Below are 18,234 nucleotides of genomic sequence, written 5' to 3' on the forward strand. Positions count from 1 at the left end.
AACACAACTATTTAATTTCACAAGGATTGGTGTCTTGTAAGTAAAAGTTGATGTGTCAATAGAATCTCTCATATTTTATTTTACAATGCTTTATACAAATTATTGTACATCTAAACATGTAGGAGAAACTGTGCAAAACTAAACCAAAATATTGGGTTAATTTCAGTGATGTTTACAAGTTTATTGTTTCAACTGGATCAGATAACCTACCATCCCATTCATCAGCTTTGTCTAGCTTCTTCACTGTTACTCCATTTTACAAGTTCAAAAAAATGTGACAGATGAACCAGGCATCTTGGACCTAGTAATACCACGACAGACTTGAATATCCGGTACCAGCAACCCATAACAATTAAAGCTTTTCTGAAAGAGATGGGTTATGATGATCTCACTCTGTTATATCGAAGCAAAGCTTAGCTTCATCCCATGGACCATTGATCTCAAACTTGTACTCCTGAATTTTTATAAGCCAGTATGGGCACACGACTGTGACAAAAATCAATAGACCTAACAACAGTGCAAATAGTAATCGGTCCACTGTAAACACCAACCCCAAGGTCACCACCATTAACCCAAACGAGAATCCAAGGTGCAGTCTGAAAGAGTACTTCTTGATGCAATATGTGACAAGAGGGGCAAAGAGAAAGACCTGCAAGGAGAAAAGCACGATAGCAAACACATGGAGCCTTGATGGGAGACGAGAAGCAATTAGAACTGAGGCCACGATAGAAGCATTTAAAGAGATGTTGCTGGTCAAGGTTGGATTGGTCAAAGCCCCGGGAGGTCTTATGGTGGATCCAGAGTAGTCATGCAAAAAGAGATGAACTATGAGAAGTGAGACTATGAGTGCCCAAATAGAGTCGGAGCTGATAGACCTAGTAAGGGTGTGATAGATAGGTGCCAAGACATATAAGCCGCTAATGAAGAAAGATATGTTGAGGAGATAACGGAAGAGAAGGTGAAGGGAAAGAGTTTTTGCAGTTAGAAGGAGTACTAAGAAACCTGCACCTAAAAGGCCGGCGTCAAGCAACAAGAGAGAAACCTCGCTGATAGTGGACCCCAATGTAAAGGTCCAAACACAAACTACAAGAGCAACAATGCATAGATACTGTGAGATGGAAACCGAGTCCTGCATCACCTTCAACATGTCCCGCTTCACAACATTGGCATTCATGACCATACCTTCGAGAAAAGACTCATCTGTATAGTTGTCATCGTATCCAGGTTGCATCCCTCCGTATGCTACTTTTCTCCATTTGGGTCGGGAGGGAGATGGATTCTCTTCCACCATATTCTCCATTGGTACACACTAACTTTACAAATATAATCACGTACAACTTACAATTCACTTGGCATTCACCGGCTTTCTCAGAATTTCCCCAAGTTCTTTCCAGCAACTAACACCAAAGCCAAATCTGAATATAGTGCTGTTGGCTTCAATACAAACTGAACTGGATCTGCAAGAATGCAACTAAGACTTAAAGCCATAGTTTTTGACCTTAAGACCAAAATTATAGTATCAAATGGGTCAAAATCTCTTTCAAATCAGGACTTACGTATCCTTATCCTGACAGACAACGAATTAAAGAATTTGGAAATATAGAAAATTCGTTTAATACTATTAACCCATAAACCAGAATGCCAACCATTAAAACTCTAAAGCCCAAACTCCTGAAACTTTAGAGGACTAACAAGCTGAAACACAAAGAGAGAGGTCAACAACCAATGTAACAGTGATATAGCTTGCAAAACACATGATCAACATGTTAACTAAATTATATTACTATCATACCTAAAACTCTAGTAGGAATTCTACAAACTTAGTTATTTGGTTTCATGGAATCGCTTTTTCATTTCATACAAGATTTTATAAAGCCAATCCCAGATTTTTGGGATAAGGTTTTGATTATGATGATGATGATCACGACTTGAGTTCCACTTATTAATAAAAAAACTTATGATAAGGACGACCTATGATATAATGTAAAGGATGTAATAGATGATTTTAATTTCATTTGAACAGAAATCCTGAGATTTATATATTTCTATAGAAACCATGGGAACTAGATCCCATTATGTCCCACCATCTACTCTCTAATTGTTAATAAACTGCTCAGAATCAAATGAGCAAACCCCCACAGTAAACCATCAAAATTCAGAAAAATCAAACAGAGCAAAACCAATTTAGGAAAAAAAATTGGAAACTAATTATAGGAATCAACAAATGCATGAGTGAATTTTTCCACTCAAAGAGGGAAAAGCAACCTAATAAGCTCCACGAATTCCAAAACCCTAATCAACCTAGAATTTAGGGTTTCTTGATGAAACATCCATGAAATTCAATAGAAGTTGCTCTAAGCGCAAACATTGAATCAAAGATAGAAGAGTTTGGGAGAAAAACGAAATTTACCAATCAAATTTTATCAAGATCAAGAACCCTCCATGGTTAAAGTGGTTCTGTTTGTTTCTTCCTCAAGGAACACAGGAGTCCATCGAATCTAACGCTGCAACTTCTCACTTTCCTTCCTCTTCAAGAATCTGATTTTATTCGATCAATCAGAAGAACCTTCTTAGTCAAGAATTCAAACAGAAGAGAAGAAATAGATTCAAATTAAATGAGAAAATAGAAGTAAAAAGGAATGATCTGACCCTAATTCCATTTAATTTCTTCACAGCTTAACTCAAATAGATCGAAAAAAGACAAAAAAAAAAAAAAAACACGTTAAGAGTTTTAGAGGCTCAAATACGTTAACTGAAAAAAAAAAAAAAAAAAAAAAGGTAACTAAAATGCAACGGAGATTCGGGAGGCACTTAGAGAACTAAAAAAAGTTAAGAGTTCCTGATAGTCTGAGTTAGGCACGTGGCAAATCAATCGACTTACCTGAAGTGACAGGGTCGGGAACCGTAGATGCGCCCTCCTCAAAATACAAAACTACGGTTCCTATAAAAAGGTGCAGTTTTGTATCTCGGAGAAATCTATGGTTTCCAAACCTGTTACGTCAAGTAAGTTGATTATGTCACATGCCTAAGTCAGATTATCACGCCTCAAAAAGTTAATATCAAATATTCAAATTTATAATTTATGGGTTTTGTTAGGGCACCTGACCTCAATCTTGTATCTCACATCACACTTCTTGATGAGAAAGTGGATAGGAACCATATATACTTTTTCATTCGTTCCATACACATTCACGTCAAGATGTGCGATGTGAGGTCCAATCTTGAGGTCACTTCAACTACACTTTGAAAATTAAATTTTGTACCCAGACTTAGGGGTGTCAATGGGTTGGTTCCGGTTCAGTTCCTAAGGAACTTAGAACCATAATCTTGATATTTGTATCAGTTTCGGTTCTTGTCGGATTCGGATCCGATTCCAAAATAAATGGAACCAGAATCACTAAAAAACATGGGTACCCATTGGTTCCAATTCTCAAGAATCAAATGAGAAGAAAAATATTTCAGATCATTGTCAAAAAATTAGCATATTATCTACAAAAATTAACTTAGTTAAAATTTGTTATACTAAATATATAAGTTAATGATTTTTTTTTCAAAAATAAAAAAATTATCTTATTTAAAAGTGATAAATTTTAGCAGAGAGCTCATTTTAGACTCCAATCCATACTGTTTAATGAAAAATTGAAAAACTTTATAGAATATGCGCTATTTTTGAAATAAAAGAAGACTTTAAATCATCTACAGTATAAAAAGAAATAATGGCATAAATCGACTTTGGGTACCCACAAGTACCCATTGGATATAACCTAATGGTTCCAATTCCTATCGATTTGGTCCCATTTTAGACTCGACTTTAATCAGTTCCAATAAAAGGGGAATCGGATCCGAAGTTTTCGATTCTGGTTTCGGTTAAATGGGTACCCATTGACACCCCTACCCTACAAAGACTATTCAAAATTTTTTTTTTTTAATACTAAAATACCTTTAAGGATTTTGTTAACTTGTACCCACTTTAAAGTTAAATAAATACACTTTGGAAATTGGAATTTGAGGGTATTTTGACAATAAAAAAATTCAATGTCATTTTAGGTATAAAATCCAATTTTCGAAGTGTATTTATTGCACTTTAACGTATGCCCTTAACTAGACACATTATTTATTAATTGAATTTTTGGGCACTTATCTGATTTTAGAATCTTATGGTGAGTTAGGATCTATTCGTTAGCAGAAGCCCAGAGCTTGAAAAGCCATATCCAGCAGAAGCTTATTCGTTACAGAAGCACAAAAGCCAGAAAAGCCTGTTCATTTGACAGCTTTTTATTGCTGGATTCTTGTAAAATGACCAGAATACCTTAATAAATATATAATTACACTAGATATATATAAAATAAATTTATATTAAAAAATTATAAAAAATATTTTCAATTTAAATAAATTTATAAATTTTATAATTCTATTGAAATTTCGACAGCATCTCCTTTTAAAAATAGACATGAAATTTTCCTGATAAAAAAAATACCTGTATAATATACAATCTAACATAACTTTTAACTTAATCCATCTAGCCCGCATAACTTTACTTTTATCTCAGTGATTCTTTTGTTGCTTCTTAATGTAACTAAGCCCCGTTGTTGTCTAGAATTGCTTCATTAGAGATAAATACCCCGATACATCTAATGAAGTATCGGGTCGTCTTTTTCCCTTCTTAACCAATTCTACGCAGATATCAAACAAAATCTTATGAAGATAGGGTGTCCATCTTGCGGAATCAATTTTTGATTCTGTTTCTTTTGGTTCTGTTACTTTTTGTCTTGGCATTTGACAACTTAAATATTCATTTAAAAATAAAATAATGGATAAGGAATAATCAATAAATTCATAAAACAAATAATTACATAAATTTGCATTTATCTTATATAAATTTCACATGTGAGGTAAGTTTAAACAAATAAAATGAAAAAATAAAAATAAAAAAGAGAGAAACAAACCAGCAATGGATTGATATGCTTCTCAACTGCAAGAATTACACCTTTTTTAAAAAAATTGCCTGTATAAACCAATCGAACAAATATCAGTAATCACATCTGAAATCCCTACTAAGTTCCGTATCCAAAAACATCTTTAGAGATCTTTTCAAACAACGATTTCTTCTTGGTTACTAGTGCAAAGTGTAGATTGAAACCATGCGAAGCATACAAGTTCTTTCCAATGGGTGTTAATGACTGATGCCTATTTTAAACGCATTCCTCAATTATTCTTGCATTGCCATTATTTTGGTTCCACTATTTTATGATTTAGTTACAATGGAATTCTTCATTAAGCATTGTATAATAAACGCGTACATTGGTGATATCATATGACCATAGGAGTTGCAACGTCATGAATTCATCTCTACCTACAAGCTCTAGGATTGAATTGATGGTATCAAACCAAGATGTAGAAGGGTTGTGAGAGGTTGACAACTAGTATAAAAAAATTATGTCATTAAAACTTAAAACGTAGCCAAATAAAACCATATATATACTCTGTCACAGTAAGACAACAAAACATAGCTTATGGAAGCTGAAAAATAATTTTGGCTAAAATGAAGAAGGATGCGACGTGATACGTAGGGCTGTCAATGGATAGGTATTCGATCGGATACTACTATATCCGAATTCGAATAAAAAAAAAAATACTATCCAAATTCGAATTCGAATCCGATCGGATATCTCTAACAAACATTCGAATTCGAATCCGAAAATATATATCGGATATCCGATAATATCCGACCGATTGAATTCGCACAGTCGAAACCCACGGATTTCATCTGAAAAATCACTTTGGCGGGTTTAGATTGTAGAGAGAGAGAGAGAGAGTATGTACCTGAATGCTCGCCGGCCGGAGTAGACGTGTCGGAGTTCGCACAATTGAACTTGAAACCCACATATTTCCTTCAAAAAATCACTCCGATTGGTTCAGATCGGAGAGAGAGAGAGAGAAAGAGAGAGAGAGTAGGTACCTAATGCTCGCCGGCCGGAGAAAATGGTGCTAACGGAGTTCAATCGAAATGGAAACCCACCATTAACGTCGTCTGGTGTTTAGAGATGAAGGTCGTTTTGAGAAGATAAAGATTTGAAATAAGTTTTGCTGTATGACACGAATACATACACTAGATATTTACATATATAAGGTTTTGTTGTAAAACATAAATATATAATATATGTATTATTATTGGAGCGGATATTATCGAATCGGATATCGCAATATCCGAATTCGTATCCGAAACTCATTCGAATGTTAAAATGACATCCGAATCCGAATCTGATATCCGAAAATTTCGACTAATATCCGATTTTTCGAATTCGGATTTCGACTATCCATTGACACCCCTAGTGATACGCAACCAAATGTCGAATTTCCGTGTCTAAAGGACCAACATAAAACATGAGGCCACACTTGCAACTACCAGTCCCAACAACCCCATAGATTGATATTTTAATGGATTTTGTAATGGGATAGCCAAGACAATTGCCTTGAAGACGCATGATGAGCAAGAGTAAAAGCACCTAGGCTAAACAATGATTAGAATTGAGAAGAAAACTAGATCACATGTGACCTATTACTCTAATCTCTTCTACATACTCGCATAATCTAAACTTCCCTTTTATGATGTAGATTATATTGATGATGAAATTATCACGGTTAATTTATATTGGACTCTTTAATCCCAATTGTTGAACTTAAATGAGAGAAATCACAGATTTCATAGCTTTACATTTTCTTAAGAAAGTGGGAACCAGAATTTTCCAATTACACAAATTAGTTCTTAGAGGTAGATGGAAAGATATTGGTTACTAGTGTATTCTCTCCAGTATAGATTTCACTCCTAAGACCCTACCAATACTTGGCAGTCAGCAAAGATCGGTATATTCACAAAATTTTCCACAAAGTTCAACAAACAATCCTAGGAAGAAATTAACTAACATCTGAAACCAAAATAATATGAACAGTGTACAAGAAGAAGAAAAAATTGGTAGAGAACTCAAGGAACACTTCCAGGCTGTGAAGTATAAAGTAGAAGCAAAATGTACATTTAAGAAGGCCCGGACTAGCAGCCGATGAGCAAGACACTGGAAGAATGTAAACTCTAGATTTTCATTCCAATACCAAAAAAAAAAAAAAAATCAGCACTCACTCCCTCAGAACTAATACTGGTTTTGGTTTTCAACAAAAATCTTCAGACAAGGCTGAAACTAGTATAATGTTCAATCACTGGGAGTTCAAAAACTGAAAAACATAACACCACAAGAGGGAAAATCATATAAACTGAACCCATTTCACAATTTCAGCCCTATTTTCTACAAATCGAACTACATTGAATTTTGTGCAAATCTTCCAAATCGATCTACACAAAACCCATGAATCAATCGTTAGAAACCCATGTCTAAAACAGAACTGTAAACTGTTTGACATTTCAACCTACAATTTTTCACATATAATCCATAAAAATACAATTACAAAAAAAAAAAAAAAACCACCGCAGTTAATAAGAACAAATCCACACTAAAAACTGAACTCATTTCACAATTTCAACATATTTACTCAATTTCAAATGATACTCTTCAGATTTTTTGAAAAAAACCAGAAGAGAGAGAGGATACCTCAGGTCGTCTTCTACTCGAGTTCGCCTCCTTCGTTCCACACCTTATCGATTGTCTCTTGCAACCGAGTCTTCGGTTGAAGTAGAGGAAGAAGAGTTGACGATGATAAAACCCTAGAAGATATTGTAAAAGTTGAATCGGAATCTCTTGAATCTCAAATCGGATCTAACTCTTTCTTCGCGTAAGACATGGAGTTCGAAGTGGGATTTTGCTGCGAATCGCTTCGTCCCCCTGCCGCTCCCTACTTCGTGAGGAAGTTAAGCCGAGTTCTTCCTCCTTCCTCTTCTTCTTGTTCACAGCAAACAGCAAACAGAGAGGAGTAATTTTGGGGAAGAAGAAGAGATTACAGAGAGGTAACGCCACCTGTGCTGAAAGCCTCAAAATCGATAAAATGAAAGTGTTTTTTGGTTAACATTTTCGTTGGAAATTCGAAAAAAGATGGAGGGTATTTCGGTATTTTTATATAAATCGTTTTTTCCTTAACTAGCTCTGCGCAAAAGCCCAATCGAGAAGCCTTCCCTTACATGGCTTTATTTAAGAGTTGTTTTTCGGCGTCTGTTGTTAGTCGTGGGGAGTCCAAACGAACATTGTTCATCGGTTTTTTTTATTTTTTTATTTTTTTTTAGACTTAAAAACTAAAAAACAAAAAGAACTGATTTTTGAAATTCAAACGAACAGCCCCTTAGACCTAGGTTTATAACAATTTGTATCGTAAGTCTTAACTACACTACTATGGGGGATGCATTTATGAATGGTTATAGTTAATGGTATAAGACCTTTGTTTCTTTTTGTTTTTTTTGAAAATATCAGATCATACCAGAATGTTTACCGATTTTTGAACAATCAAATATGACTTATTCTTTGATTTAAATATTTTGATTAATGCTAGTTTTTATCGCTATTTGTCATAATGTTTCAACCAACACATTGTGAAATAAATCAGAAGTAAATATATTCCCCAAAAAAAAAAAAAAAAGAAGAGTTGTGAGAATCTAACTCCCATTTTTGTACACTTGTATGCTCCCTTCACAAAATCATAGATCCTTTGTTTTGGGATACACAAGTAAAAGATTTATGGCTCTGTACACTATTAGGTCAGAAAGTATAGAAAAAAGGGAGTCCAATTATCATTAGTTGGAAAAAAAATACCTTTGAATTAGTGAAATCTTTGGAAAAATGAATATTCAAATGATATAAAAAATCTCTACAAAAATGTAATGCGACCTAGACCTAATATATATATATATATATATATGCAATCCTTTCGAACGACAACCTTTAATTCGATCTAATTTAGTGTATTTACAGCATAATTGCATCTAATAACACATACCAACGTGAAAGAATGTGTTATGATTAAAATAAATAGTTAAACAAGAGTCCTTGCATTACTCACTTAAAAAGTCCTCAAGTCAGAGAGCTTTTTAGTAACCAATAGCCCCCCGGGAAAATCAGCGTTGATGTCCCAACATCAAGAAAGTGAAACCTTCTTGATGTGCATTCCTGAGAAAATCATGTACCAGGCAACGTTCACTTTATGTACTAAACAAAAATATAGCATAACCAAGATACATATTTTCTGACAATTAGATGAACCCTTCGATGCGAGAGTTAAATAATGATGCGTTTCCACCATGTGAAGAAAATTCCCACAAAGCTTCGAAATAGGCCACAGTACACGATGCAACCTAAATTGTGTTAAGAAGTCAATATTCATTACCAAGCACAACCTATTAATTATAAACAATAGAAAATAATCGTGTTCAATCAATGAAAATTCAAACAAACTTTAACGAGAAAAAGCATCAAATAACAAAGGCAACGAGTTTTGAGTTCAGATACCAATCAGATGTTTAATTTGTATTATCCAAGGGTATTTGAAATAATACACGGCTTAACAAAATACAAATGAGTTCATAAATATTATCCGAACAAGTAAAAGAGGGAATGAAAGATTTTGAGCAATGATCCCTTCATCCCTCCTCTCTATTATCTGACTTGGAATACAAAATTCTCAACACTTCGCCGAGGAGAAACATCTGATTGTCTTACTCTCTTATCACTAGAAAGTTGAGCTCTTCAATGGCAGAAACTTCAAGCTCAATGGAACCCCAATTCTAGCTCCCAGCCACAGCTGGTATAGCAGTTGGCTTTGAATCTTCAGCTTTCTCATGTTCTTTATTGAGCATCTGAAATCAAACTCACATACTTGAATTCATTAGATTATATCCAACATTTTCATAAAAAGGAACGCTTATGAACTTAATCAAGTTCTCATTAAATAAAATTTTCAAGCATTAGTTAGTAAGTAATTAGGAAATTCAAACTAATAACATAAGTTGGTAAATGCAAATTAATGTTTAAAGGATGCACTTGACCAAAAAGACCAATTAATTTAAGGAGAAAGCACACCACCTTGTTGTTGATGAGGTTGTGGAGAGCAATAACACTCCGAATGAGGGAAGAAAGATAGATAACCAGCATCATATCATTTGTTTTCACTGCATGTGAAGTGGTAAAAAGACATCAATGATCCAAAAAGTTATCGGATAGACCAGCCAAAAAATGCAACAACAAAAAAAAAAAAAGCCCATGGCGTTTCTTTACCTGCAAAAGCTTTGATCAACTCAGACACATTGAGATTCGGAAGTAGGTTAAACACATCCTGCAAGGAAGTATTTTGATAAGAATTCAAACATAAAATCAGAATCTGAATGCAACTTCAAGCCCCAAGTACGAAGAACAAAGTTACAAGGTCAGACATTATTGTATAGCAGGGCAAAGGGAATTTTCTTTAAACCCAGAAAATTCTTTACCTGTCTTTAAAAAGGATCAAATTGTGTCTCTCAGTTTGTTTGGAAAGAAAGAAATCTTCTAAGATTTTACTTGATAAAAGATGAGATCAGTTTAGACTGAGACTCAAAAAAGGTAAGACTGAGACTCGGTGTGCGGGGATTGGGTACAAGACCTTTTTAAGGGACAGTGAATTAAATCAACAAATTAGAACATGAAACCAATGTCAGAGAACACAGATCATGGTCATACCTCAAAAAGGAATATAAACTAAGCATTAGGAAGTTAAAAAAAAAAAATTTGTACAAAGAAGAAAAGTGTACCTGCAAATGGTACATAATCTCATGATTTAGTGGGAGCTTTCCATCGACAACAAGATCAAGATAACCACGTATCTCTCGAAGTCGTGCATCCAGCCCCTTCAAAGCTGCAAGTTTTCCGGTAACCTATACAGGACAAAAGAGAACCTAATGTAAATGTTAAAAACATTTAAAGAATACAAGCATTCATTTCTATATGACATTTTGATGCATTGAAATTTTCAAATAAGAAACAGTAGACAAGAATTGGGTCTGTGAAGAAACAAACCTCTGTTGCTAGTGTGCTAATGGTCGTATCCTTCACATCCCTGAGCAAGTGCTCCACTCCTAATGAAGGATGACACAGAAAAAGCACTCAGGATTGAAAAATCAAGGATCAAGTTAGTCCAAAAACTTGCATTTACTTCATATCCAATATAGAGGAAAGAAAAGAAAACTGTCAAACAGATATAACAGTTTTTTTTTTTTTTTTTTTTTTCTCTAAAAAGCATACCAATTTCCTCAACTTCATGAGCAGCAATTTCTGAAGGAACGTGCACAAACACCTTCTGGCTTTTCTGAGTGGCATTCTGTAACCATAGGCAAATATTTGTTTAAGCTCATAGTATGTAAGTACACATGGAGAATAGTTTCTAACACTTAAAAAATATAGAAAAGATTATTTTTTTAATAATATGTCAATATTCTACACGATTGGGTCAGTTGAAAACATTTACAACCAATGAAAAAAGGGGGAAAAGGCTTGGAACGGCATATATTGAAAAGTAATTGATTTTCTCACCTCTTTAACCTCCTCAACAGCATAGTAAGCTTTAGTTGGTATTCCCAGCTCTTTCGGTTGGACATCGATAATGACCAACACAGGGTTGGGAACGTAGCTGCAATATCAAAATGAACTTAAAAAAAAATGGGGAAAAAAGAAAAGAAAAAGAACAATCCAAGGTTTAATTTAAATTCACACAGTGAAGAGACACACACTTAATACAAACAAGGACCATTACTCCATTTTCTTTTTATAATCCCAGTATCCCACACATAGTTAAAAGAGTAATATGATAAACTAGAAATCTGAAACATAACATCAGTGTTCAAATAAGATTACTAGAAAATTGGAAACTAAGAACATGTCTAAAGACCAACTATCATAAGCAATTAAAAGGCTTTTGTAGTCATGTTTTGGGTATAGATTTATAATTATTTGTTTCATAAACATGTCTCAGTTAACAGATAAATATTTCCTATATAGGTTAAGTGAGACCTTCTAGCATAAATGTCGTTTCACGGTATAAAGACTCTACAAGTTAAATAATACATAAAAATGGGAGCAGCTTGCGTGCCCAATGACACTATTGGTGCACACAAATAACTATGAATACTCTTATAAAAGGTCTATTAGTAAGTAATCAAATCATCTATACACCTTAGTTTGCATGCTCTCTCCTACAATTTTCTACTAATCTGTAACAGCAGTAGTGAGTTAAAATTCTATGACTTACGATTTGGATCCTAGTATTTGAATCAAATCTTTACCCAACCGATTCGGATCCTATTTGAATCCCAATAGAGAAGACTGATAATTATATACATTTCAGCTGTTCTCCCCTAATCCAGACATTCAAGCTTCATGTTTATATTGAAGAAGGTCCCATTCCAACTGAGCAGTGGAATCAAGCAAAATGTGACTAGTTAAATTTGAATAACAGAACAAACGGAAGACTTTGTAAACAAGGGGAACAAGAACACATAAGGCAAGATAATGCATGATGTGGTTTTATTACGGTCCCTGCAATAAATCTGTTTCTTTTAGAAATAAACTTACTCATGAAATAATCCATGAATATCCAGATCATTTTCCCGCAGTTTCGGACCTGTGCTGTACCAACCTACAACATGCTCCTTGGCTGAAACAAATATTAATCAATTTGGTCATAAAAGGAAAGAAGACACCATACCTGAAACACAAGTGTGTTGGAGAAACTTCATTAGTATCAAAAGAAAGTAATACCATTTATTCTCTTGAACATGGAGAACATTGATTCATGGTAGTTGTGATCAAGAAACCAGATGCTTGGATCCTTGTCATCTTCTTCAAAAGGTACTGCAAATTTGAGATTCTAACATTTAGCAACAACAGCAATCAATGCATCTTATCACACAAAATAACAGCCTTTAGAAACCAGGTCGTGGATGAGTAAAAACCTATCAGGAAAGAAAGGTAGTCGATAAATTGGGAGAATGATGGTGTCCAAGCTATTATTATTATTATATTATTTTATTTTATTTTGGATAAGTCCAAGCTATTATTAACTAGATGTTTTTCAACATGATACTCCCAAATTTGAAGAATGTGTTATTTTTATAAAATATGAGCCAATGAAATATTTGCTGCAAGTCGTGCTCTGTTGCACAACCAAACCAAGCTATACCTGACAAGCAAGATATCGACACTCATCTGGAAAGCAGCATGTAATGTAAGGCAGAAACAAATTAACCAACAGAAGAGAAAGAAAAAGGGAGTTTGAGTGAGTATATTGATGTTATTAAGGACATGTGCATAGAAGTTGTAGGCACATTGGTACACTAGAACGGTTGGTGGTGGCACATGAAAGTTTCCATTAACATTAGGATTGCACCATGGAAATGCACCAAGTCCATGCCTTTTGCACTGATTCGACTCCTTTCAAATATGTATTTCCGATCCTATTATTTTGTTTCCTTTAAGAAGAGGCAGTCGATCAAAGAATTCATGGTTCGGGTAGTGGATGGGTTATCCTGAGACTTCATATCCCGAAAAAGGTTCTACGATTCGGAGTTTTGAGGCAATGTCCCATCTCATTAGCCAAATCTCCATCCCCATAATTCTTCAGAAATAAAACCATGGGATTTGGCATATCAATAGGGACAGAGTTTTCTCTATTAGATCATTTTATCATTTGTTGATTCTTCTTCCAACTCAATTTTTTCATAGTGTTGCTATTTAGGGTTCAAAAGTTCCCTCAAAAGCAGCATTGATCCCTGGTATCACCTTAATTGACTTTTGTTTCCTTTGAAAATCCAGTAGTGAGACTACAAATCATTTGTTGATACTTCACTCACACTATTTGGTCTAATTTAACACTATTATTCAATTGATATTGGTGTTTCCCCAAATCTCTTTCAGCTCTTTTTAAATATTGGCAATACATAGCTTTAGCATGGAGAAAGAGAATTCTTTGGGGCTTACTCCATTTTTCATGTGTTGGGGGGTCTGGAACAAAAGAAACTCTTGTGTCTTAAAGGTTTAGAACATTTGATTCATGAGGTTATTATCTCTGCTATGGGCTTGAGATATTTTTGGTGTAAGATTTGTAAGGAATCTAAGGGTCTCTTCTTTGAAGACTTATATTTAGATGAGAATCGGTATGTCAAACAGCGGAGTAAGTTGTAATAAGGGATAGAGGGGCTGCTCCATTGTTTTTTCCCCCTCTTTTCAAAGCTTTTATTTTTCTTTCGTTTCTTTGGGCAGGTTTACTAAACCTCTCCTTGTATCCATTTCTTGATTCTCTTTAATATATGTTGTGCTAAAAAATATTAAATATCTATATAATAAAATACAATGGTGGATCCCACGCCTTTTAACCCCCACATAAAGAGGGATTGGAATTAATCACGCTATGAATCTCGAGAACAACTTTAAATTTCCCTTTGTTTACAAAGAGGGATTCAATCAGAAACATAGAAAGTTTCGAAATCAATGCTTCATATTGGTCTTAGCAGATACTAATAAGTATCGTCCAATACATTCTAATATTTTGAACCATGACCACAAGTACCACCTTGAGTATTCCACAAACCACATCTTCAAAAATTAACCCATATATGGTAATAATGTTGGGCACTTTGAACACCACCTTACCACATATCTCCAATAAAACATCCCATCCACTACCGGCCATAAAATCAAAATTCTTCTTGATATCATCATAGGAACACAACCACTTGGACCTGTAATAATGGTTCTAGAACCCAATCTAATTCTATTGTATTTGCTCCAAACAACCCCCTTTTTTATTGGTACTCCAACCAACCCTTTCATCGTAGGACACCAGACTTAACACTGCAATAGACCCAAATCCTAAGAGCAATTCAAATAGAGCTGTTAAAAAAGTCACTAAAAAATGTCACATTTACTATCCACTAATAAACAAATCTATTGTAACTAACTATGAGCTCTATTGTACATGTTAAAACCCCTATTTCCTCCATACCGGTCCCATTAAATGATTTTTTTTTTAAATTTTGGATAGGTTGAATGCCAACGTGCCTAGCTTAATTGTTAGCCACAATTAAGAGTATTTACAATAGAACTATTTGTGGCCTGCTTGTGTCACACCTACTAACATTCTTCCATTTTTTTCTCAAATGGACTCGCCAAAAACACTTTTTAGTGTGTTAGACTTCAAAGATGTTAATTATAACTAGCAATTAAACTAGTCACATTGGCATCCAACCCATTCGAAAATAAAATAAAATAAAATTTTATATATATATATATATATATTAAAAGAAACATTTAGTGGGATTGATGTGGAAGAAATGGCATTTTAACACCTTTTAATAGTAGTTTTCTAACGGTTCCATCGGAGTTGCTCTAAAAACAACTTTAAAATCTGACACACTAAAAAGTGTTTTCAACTAGTCTATTGGAACAAAAAAACAAAAATACGTTAGTGGGTCTAACACAAGCAGACCCACAACTAGCTCCATTGTAAATGATCTAACATAGTTAGGGTGAATTCATTGATGTTTCAACTGTCAAGAACACTCACTTTTATGATTGGTTAAAGGATAAGTGTCCGTTCTGAATCTTATTATTTAAAGAGTCTTAAACACCAAATTTTAAGATTCTTGAACATCGTCAAAACCCATATCTATAAACCTCAAACCTTAATTTCATGTATGGGGTAACCAAAACCCTAAACTTGCGGACCATTCCATTACTGTATTTTGTACTAATGCCAAAATTGCAAAACCCTAACTCTCATTTCCAATTCCAAATTACATACACATTCCTAAATCATAATCACTACACTAAAAAACCTCAATTTGAAGATTTTTTTCCTTTTAAGTGCAACAATTTCTGTAATGTTGAACAAATCTGACTACATAAAGTATCACAACCTCAAACCCAAAAAGTTACAAACCCTAATCGAAGCTAAATTGCAACAATTCAGATCTAAACACAAGGAAACAAAATTAACCTAAAATTAAAAAAATAAAAATAAAAATAAATAAATAAGGGGAACCTTTCATATTCTTAGAAGAGATTAAAGATCGAACCTGCATAGCTGTTGGTGACATCAACTGTTCCTTTAAATGAACTCCCGAGTAGAACACCAATAACACGTTTACGAGTATCTCTCGCAACTCTGTTATAGTTATCAACGATGCTCAGAAGAACGAGAGGATGAACTATGACCTTCTCGATCGGCTTCGCAGAGATCTGCTGCGTCTTGATCACGTCCATCACTAGGTTAAATAAACGGCTGAGATCAGCCCAAGTTCGTCTCTAATAAACCCTAACCGAGTTCCTTCGTTTTCTCCAGAAATCTTCTCTTGAATCTTACCTTTCTGTTCTTTCGAAAACCCGAGAGAGATTTTCCGGAGAGCTTCGTAATACTGAAAGTCTGGAAAATCTCCGGGACACAAACGAAAGGAAAGGCCTTATTTTCGTCTTACTTTGGATTTGTAACTTGACGCACTGCCGCTACAACACGATCGTCTTCCTGGCGGTAAAAATCAAAGAGGTAAAAGAGGAAAGATAACAAAATTTTAGGGTATTATTGGTATTGATCCTATAAGTATTGGATCATACCAAACCCTTATCACATCGGATTTTTATTGGATCTCAATATTAAGATCCAGATCCGATCCATTATCAATCGGATCAAGTCTGGATATGGCCAAACTCGATTTTATATAATCTTAACAAATATATAATTTATATTCTTTTTAACATATTATCATATTAGAAAATGGTTGATCCAAATCTAATCCAATAATACACCACATTGAAATCTTATTGAATTGGATCCTGAACAAAATTTAAAACATTGATCCATACTCAAAGTTTCTGGATTAGAATAATGGATTGAATTTTGGGTTTGATCCAAACCACTGATAATCCCAGTAAAAACAATAAAGTTAGAGGAGTGTTGAAAAAGAAAAGACAATAAAATTAAAGGGGTATTTATAAAAAAAAGAGAGAGATTTATTATACAATTTTAGAGTTTGTAGGTTGTGTGTTTGAAACCTAGCATGAGCAATATTTTCTCAGGACCACCCGCAAGATCTTTCCTTCACTCACCAGGTGCGTGTAACGTGCGAGTGTTGAACGTGCTTGGGGGAAGGTCCCATATGCCTTGGTTCTGGCCCTGGCTCATCCGGTCTCCTAGTTAGACGTAAGCTCGATTTTGGAATAGGTGCGTGTAACGTGCGAGTGTTACAAGTTTTGGAATGGGATGATTTTTTGCCAGGATGATCCCCTCATCACAGAGATCATCCTCACAAAAAATCAGCCCATTCCAAACATTTTTGCCCATATAAGACAAACACGTTGTCTATATGTGTGTCGCAGGAACCCGACCCATATATATATATATATATATCTAACCGTAGAATATATAGGAATTTGTGTGGCATGAGTAAAAGTTGGCATGCAATAGTAACCCTCTTTTGTTTATCCTATCTTTTGGGAGTTTTTCAAGAAGGGAAATGTTTTGCTCAATAAATGTAAGAATACTTCATTAAAGAATAAATAATATGTATAGGCCTTAGAGGTTGAAAAAAATTACCAACCAACGAAGAAAAAAAAAAAAAGCCTACATGGCCAAACTTGCAATCACAACCCATTAAAAATAGAATTCAAATAATATGCACCCAAGGTAGAGGATTGAATTCTTCCTCACCTTAATTTCACACCTCAACACATGCCATGTAAGCTACAATTTAAGTGTTGAGTTGGCTTACGTGGCATGTTTTGAGGTGTGAGAGGAATATTTCAATCATCTATTCTAAGTGCATACGATTGGTCTCTTAAAAATAAGATAATTCAAGAAAATTTATCAATGACCCTAAAAAATAGATGGAAACATTTGAGACTTTATGTTTTGAATCATTTATGAAAGAATCGTGATAATCTGACTATCCCATGTGGCATATTCAATCGACTACCTAACGTGACAAGTTTGGGATTCGTAGATTTGCACTCCTCGGGATACATGGTTCCCTCGAGATACACTTTTTATAGGGAAGTGCAGTCATGTATCCCGAGGAGCGCAGATCTACAGTTCCCAAATTTGTCATGTCAGGTATTCAATTGAGTTTGCCACGTGGGGTAGTCAGATCGATTCTTTATGAAAATGCCTTTCTTTCATTCGAAAGCACTATAGATTCCTCCTTAATTTTAGATGCCTTTGATAATATTGGCGAAAGGGAGGATTCATAATGAAAAATAAATTAAAGACATTTTTCAGTTGATA

At 34.5% G+C, this 18,234-nt stretch overlaps 2 protein-coding genes across 6 annotated transcripts; both read right to left on the minus strand.

Annotated features, from left to right (window-relative positions):
- Nucleotides 1-129: 129 nt before the first annotated feature.
- On the minus strand, nt 130-8,092 carry SETH1 (phosphatidylinositolglycan synthase family protein). 5 transcript variants are annotated; one of them, XM_086449819.1, is made up of 5 exons: nt 7,602-8,092; nt 5,824-5,891; nt 4,947-5,005; nt 2,411-2,538; nt 130-1,457 (listed from the first exon to the last, which is right to left on the minus strand). In XM_086449819.1, exon 5 carries the CDS (start codon nt 1,298-1,300, stop codon nt 389-391), a length of 912 nt encoding a protein of 303 aa, XP_086305945.1. In that variant the 5' UTR covers nt 1,301-1,457; nt 2,411-2,538; nt 4,947-5,005; nt 5,824-5,891; nt 7,602-8,092; the 3' UTR covers nt 130-388. The 5 variants fall into 5 exon arrangements, with proteins under 5 accessions (XP_086305945.1, XP_086305943.1, XP_086305944.1 ...); XM_086449817.1 differs by lacking the exon at nt 5,824-5,891; XM_086449818.1 differs by lacking the exons at nt 4,947-5,005; nt 5,824-5,891.
- A 1,319-nt stretch (nt 8,093-9,411) lies between these two features.
- LOC147395569 (26S proteasome non-ATPase regulatory subunit 7 homolog A-like) lies at nt 9,412-16,446 on the minus strand. The gene is made up of 10 exons (XM_086449816.1): nt 16,034-16,446; nt 12,720-12,812; nt 12,534-12,615; nt 11,496-11,592; nt 11,208-11,283; nt 10,983-11,041; nt 10,718-10,840; nt 10,209-10,266; nt 10,017-10,102; nt 9,412-9,790 (listed from the first exon to the last, which is right to left on the minus strand). Exons 1-10 carry the CDS (start codon nt 16,218-16,220, stop codon nt 9,719-9,721), a joined length of 933 nt encoding a protein of 310 aa, XP_086305942.1. The 5' UTR covers nt 16,221-16,446; the 3' UTR covers nt 9,412-9,718.
- Nucleotides 16,447-18,234: the final 1,788 nt, after the last annotated feature.

Source organism: Akebia trifoliata, chromosome 8 (genome assembly GCF_017979445.1).
Source record: "Akebia trifoliata isolate Shusen 1 chromosome 8, ASM1797944v1, whole genome shotgun sequence".
Taxonomy (NCBI): Eukaryota; Viridiplantae; Streptophyta; class Magnoliopsida; order Ranunculales; family Lardizabalaceae; genus Akebia; species Akebia trifoliata.

What these genes read in the sequence shown, in the direction of transcription:
- SETH1 (XM_086449821.1), bottom strand. Translation starts at nt 1,300, where the DNA reads ATGGAGAATATGGTGGAAGAGAATCCATCTCCCTCCCGACCCAAATGG.
- LOC147395569 (XM_086449816.1), bottom strand. Translation starts at nt 16,220, where the DNA reads ATGGACGTGATCAAGACGCAGCAGATCTCTGCGAAGCCGATCGAGAAG. An exon ending in AGATTATGTACCATTTGCAG is followed by an intron (nt 10,267 to 10,717) that starts GTACACTTTTCT and finishes ACTTCCTTGCAG; the next exon opens with GATGTGTTTAACCTACTTCC. An exon ending in ACAACCTCATCAACAACAAG is followed by an intron (nt 9,791 to 10,016) that starts GTGGTGTGCTTT and finishes GTTTGATTTCAG; the next exon opens with ATGCTCAATAAAGAACATGA.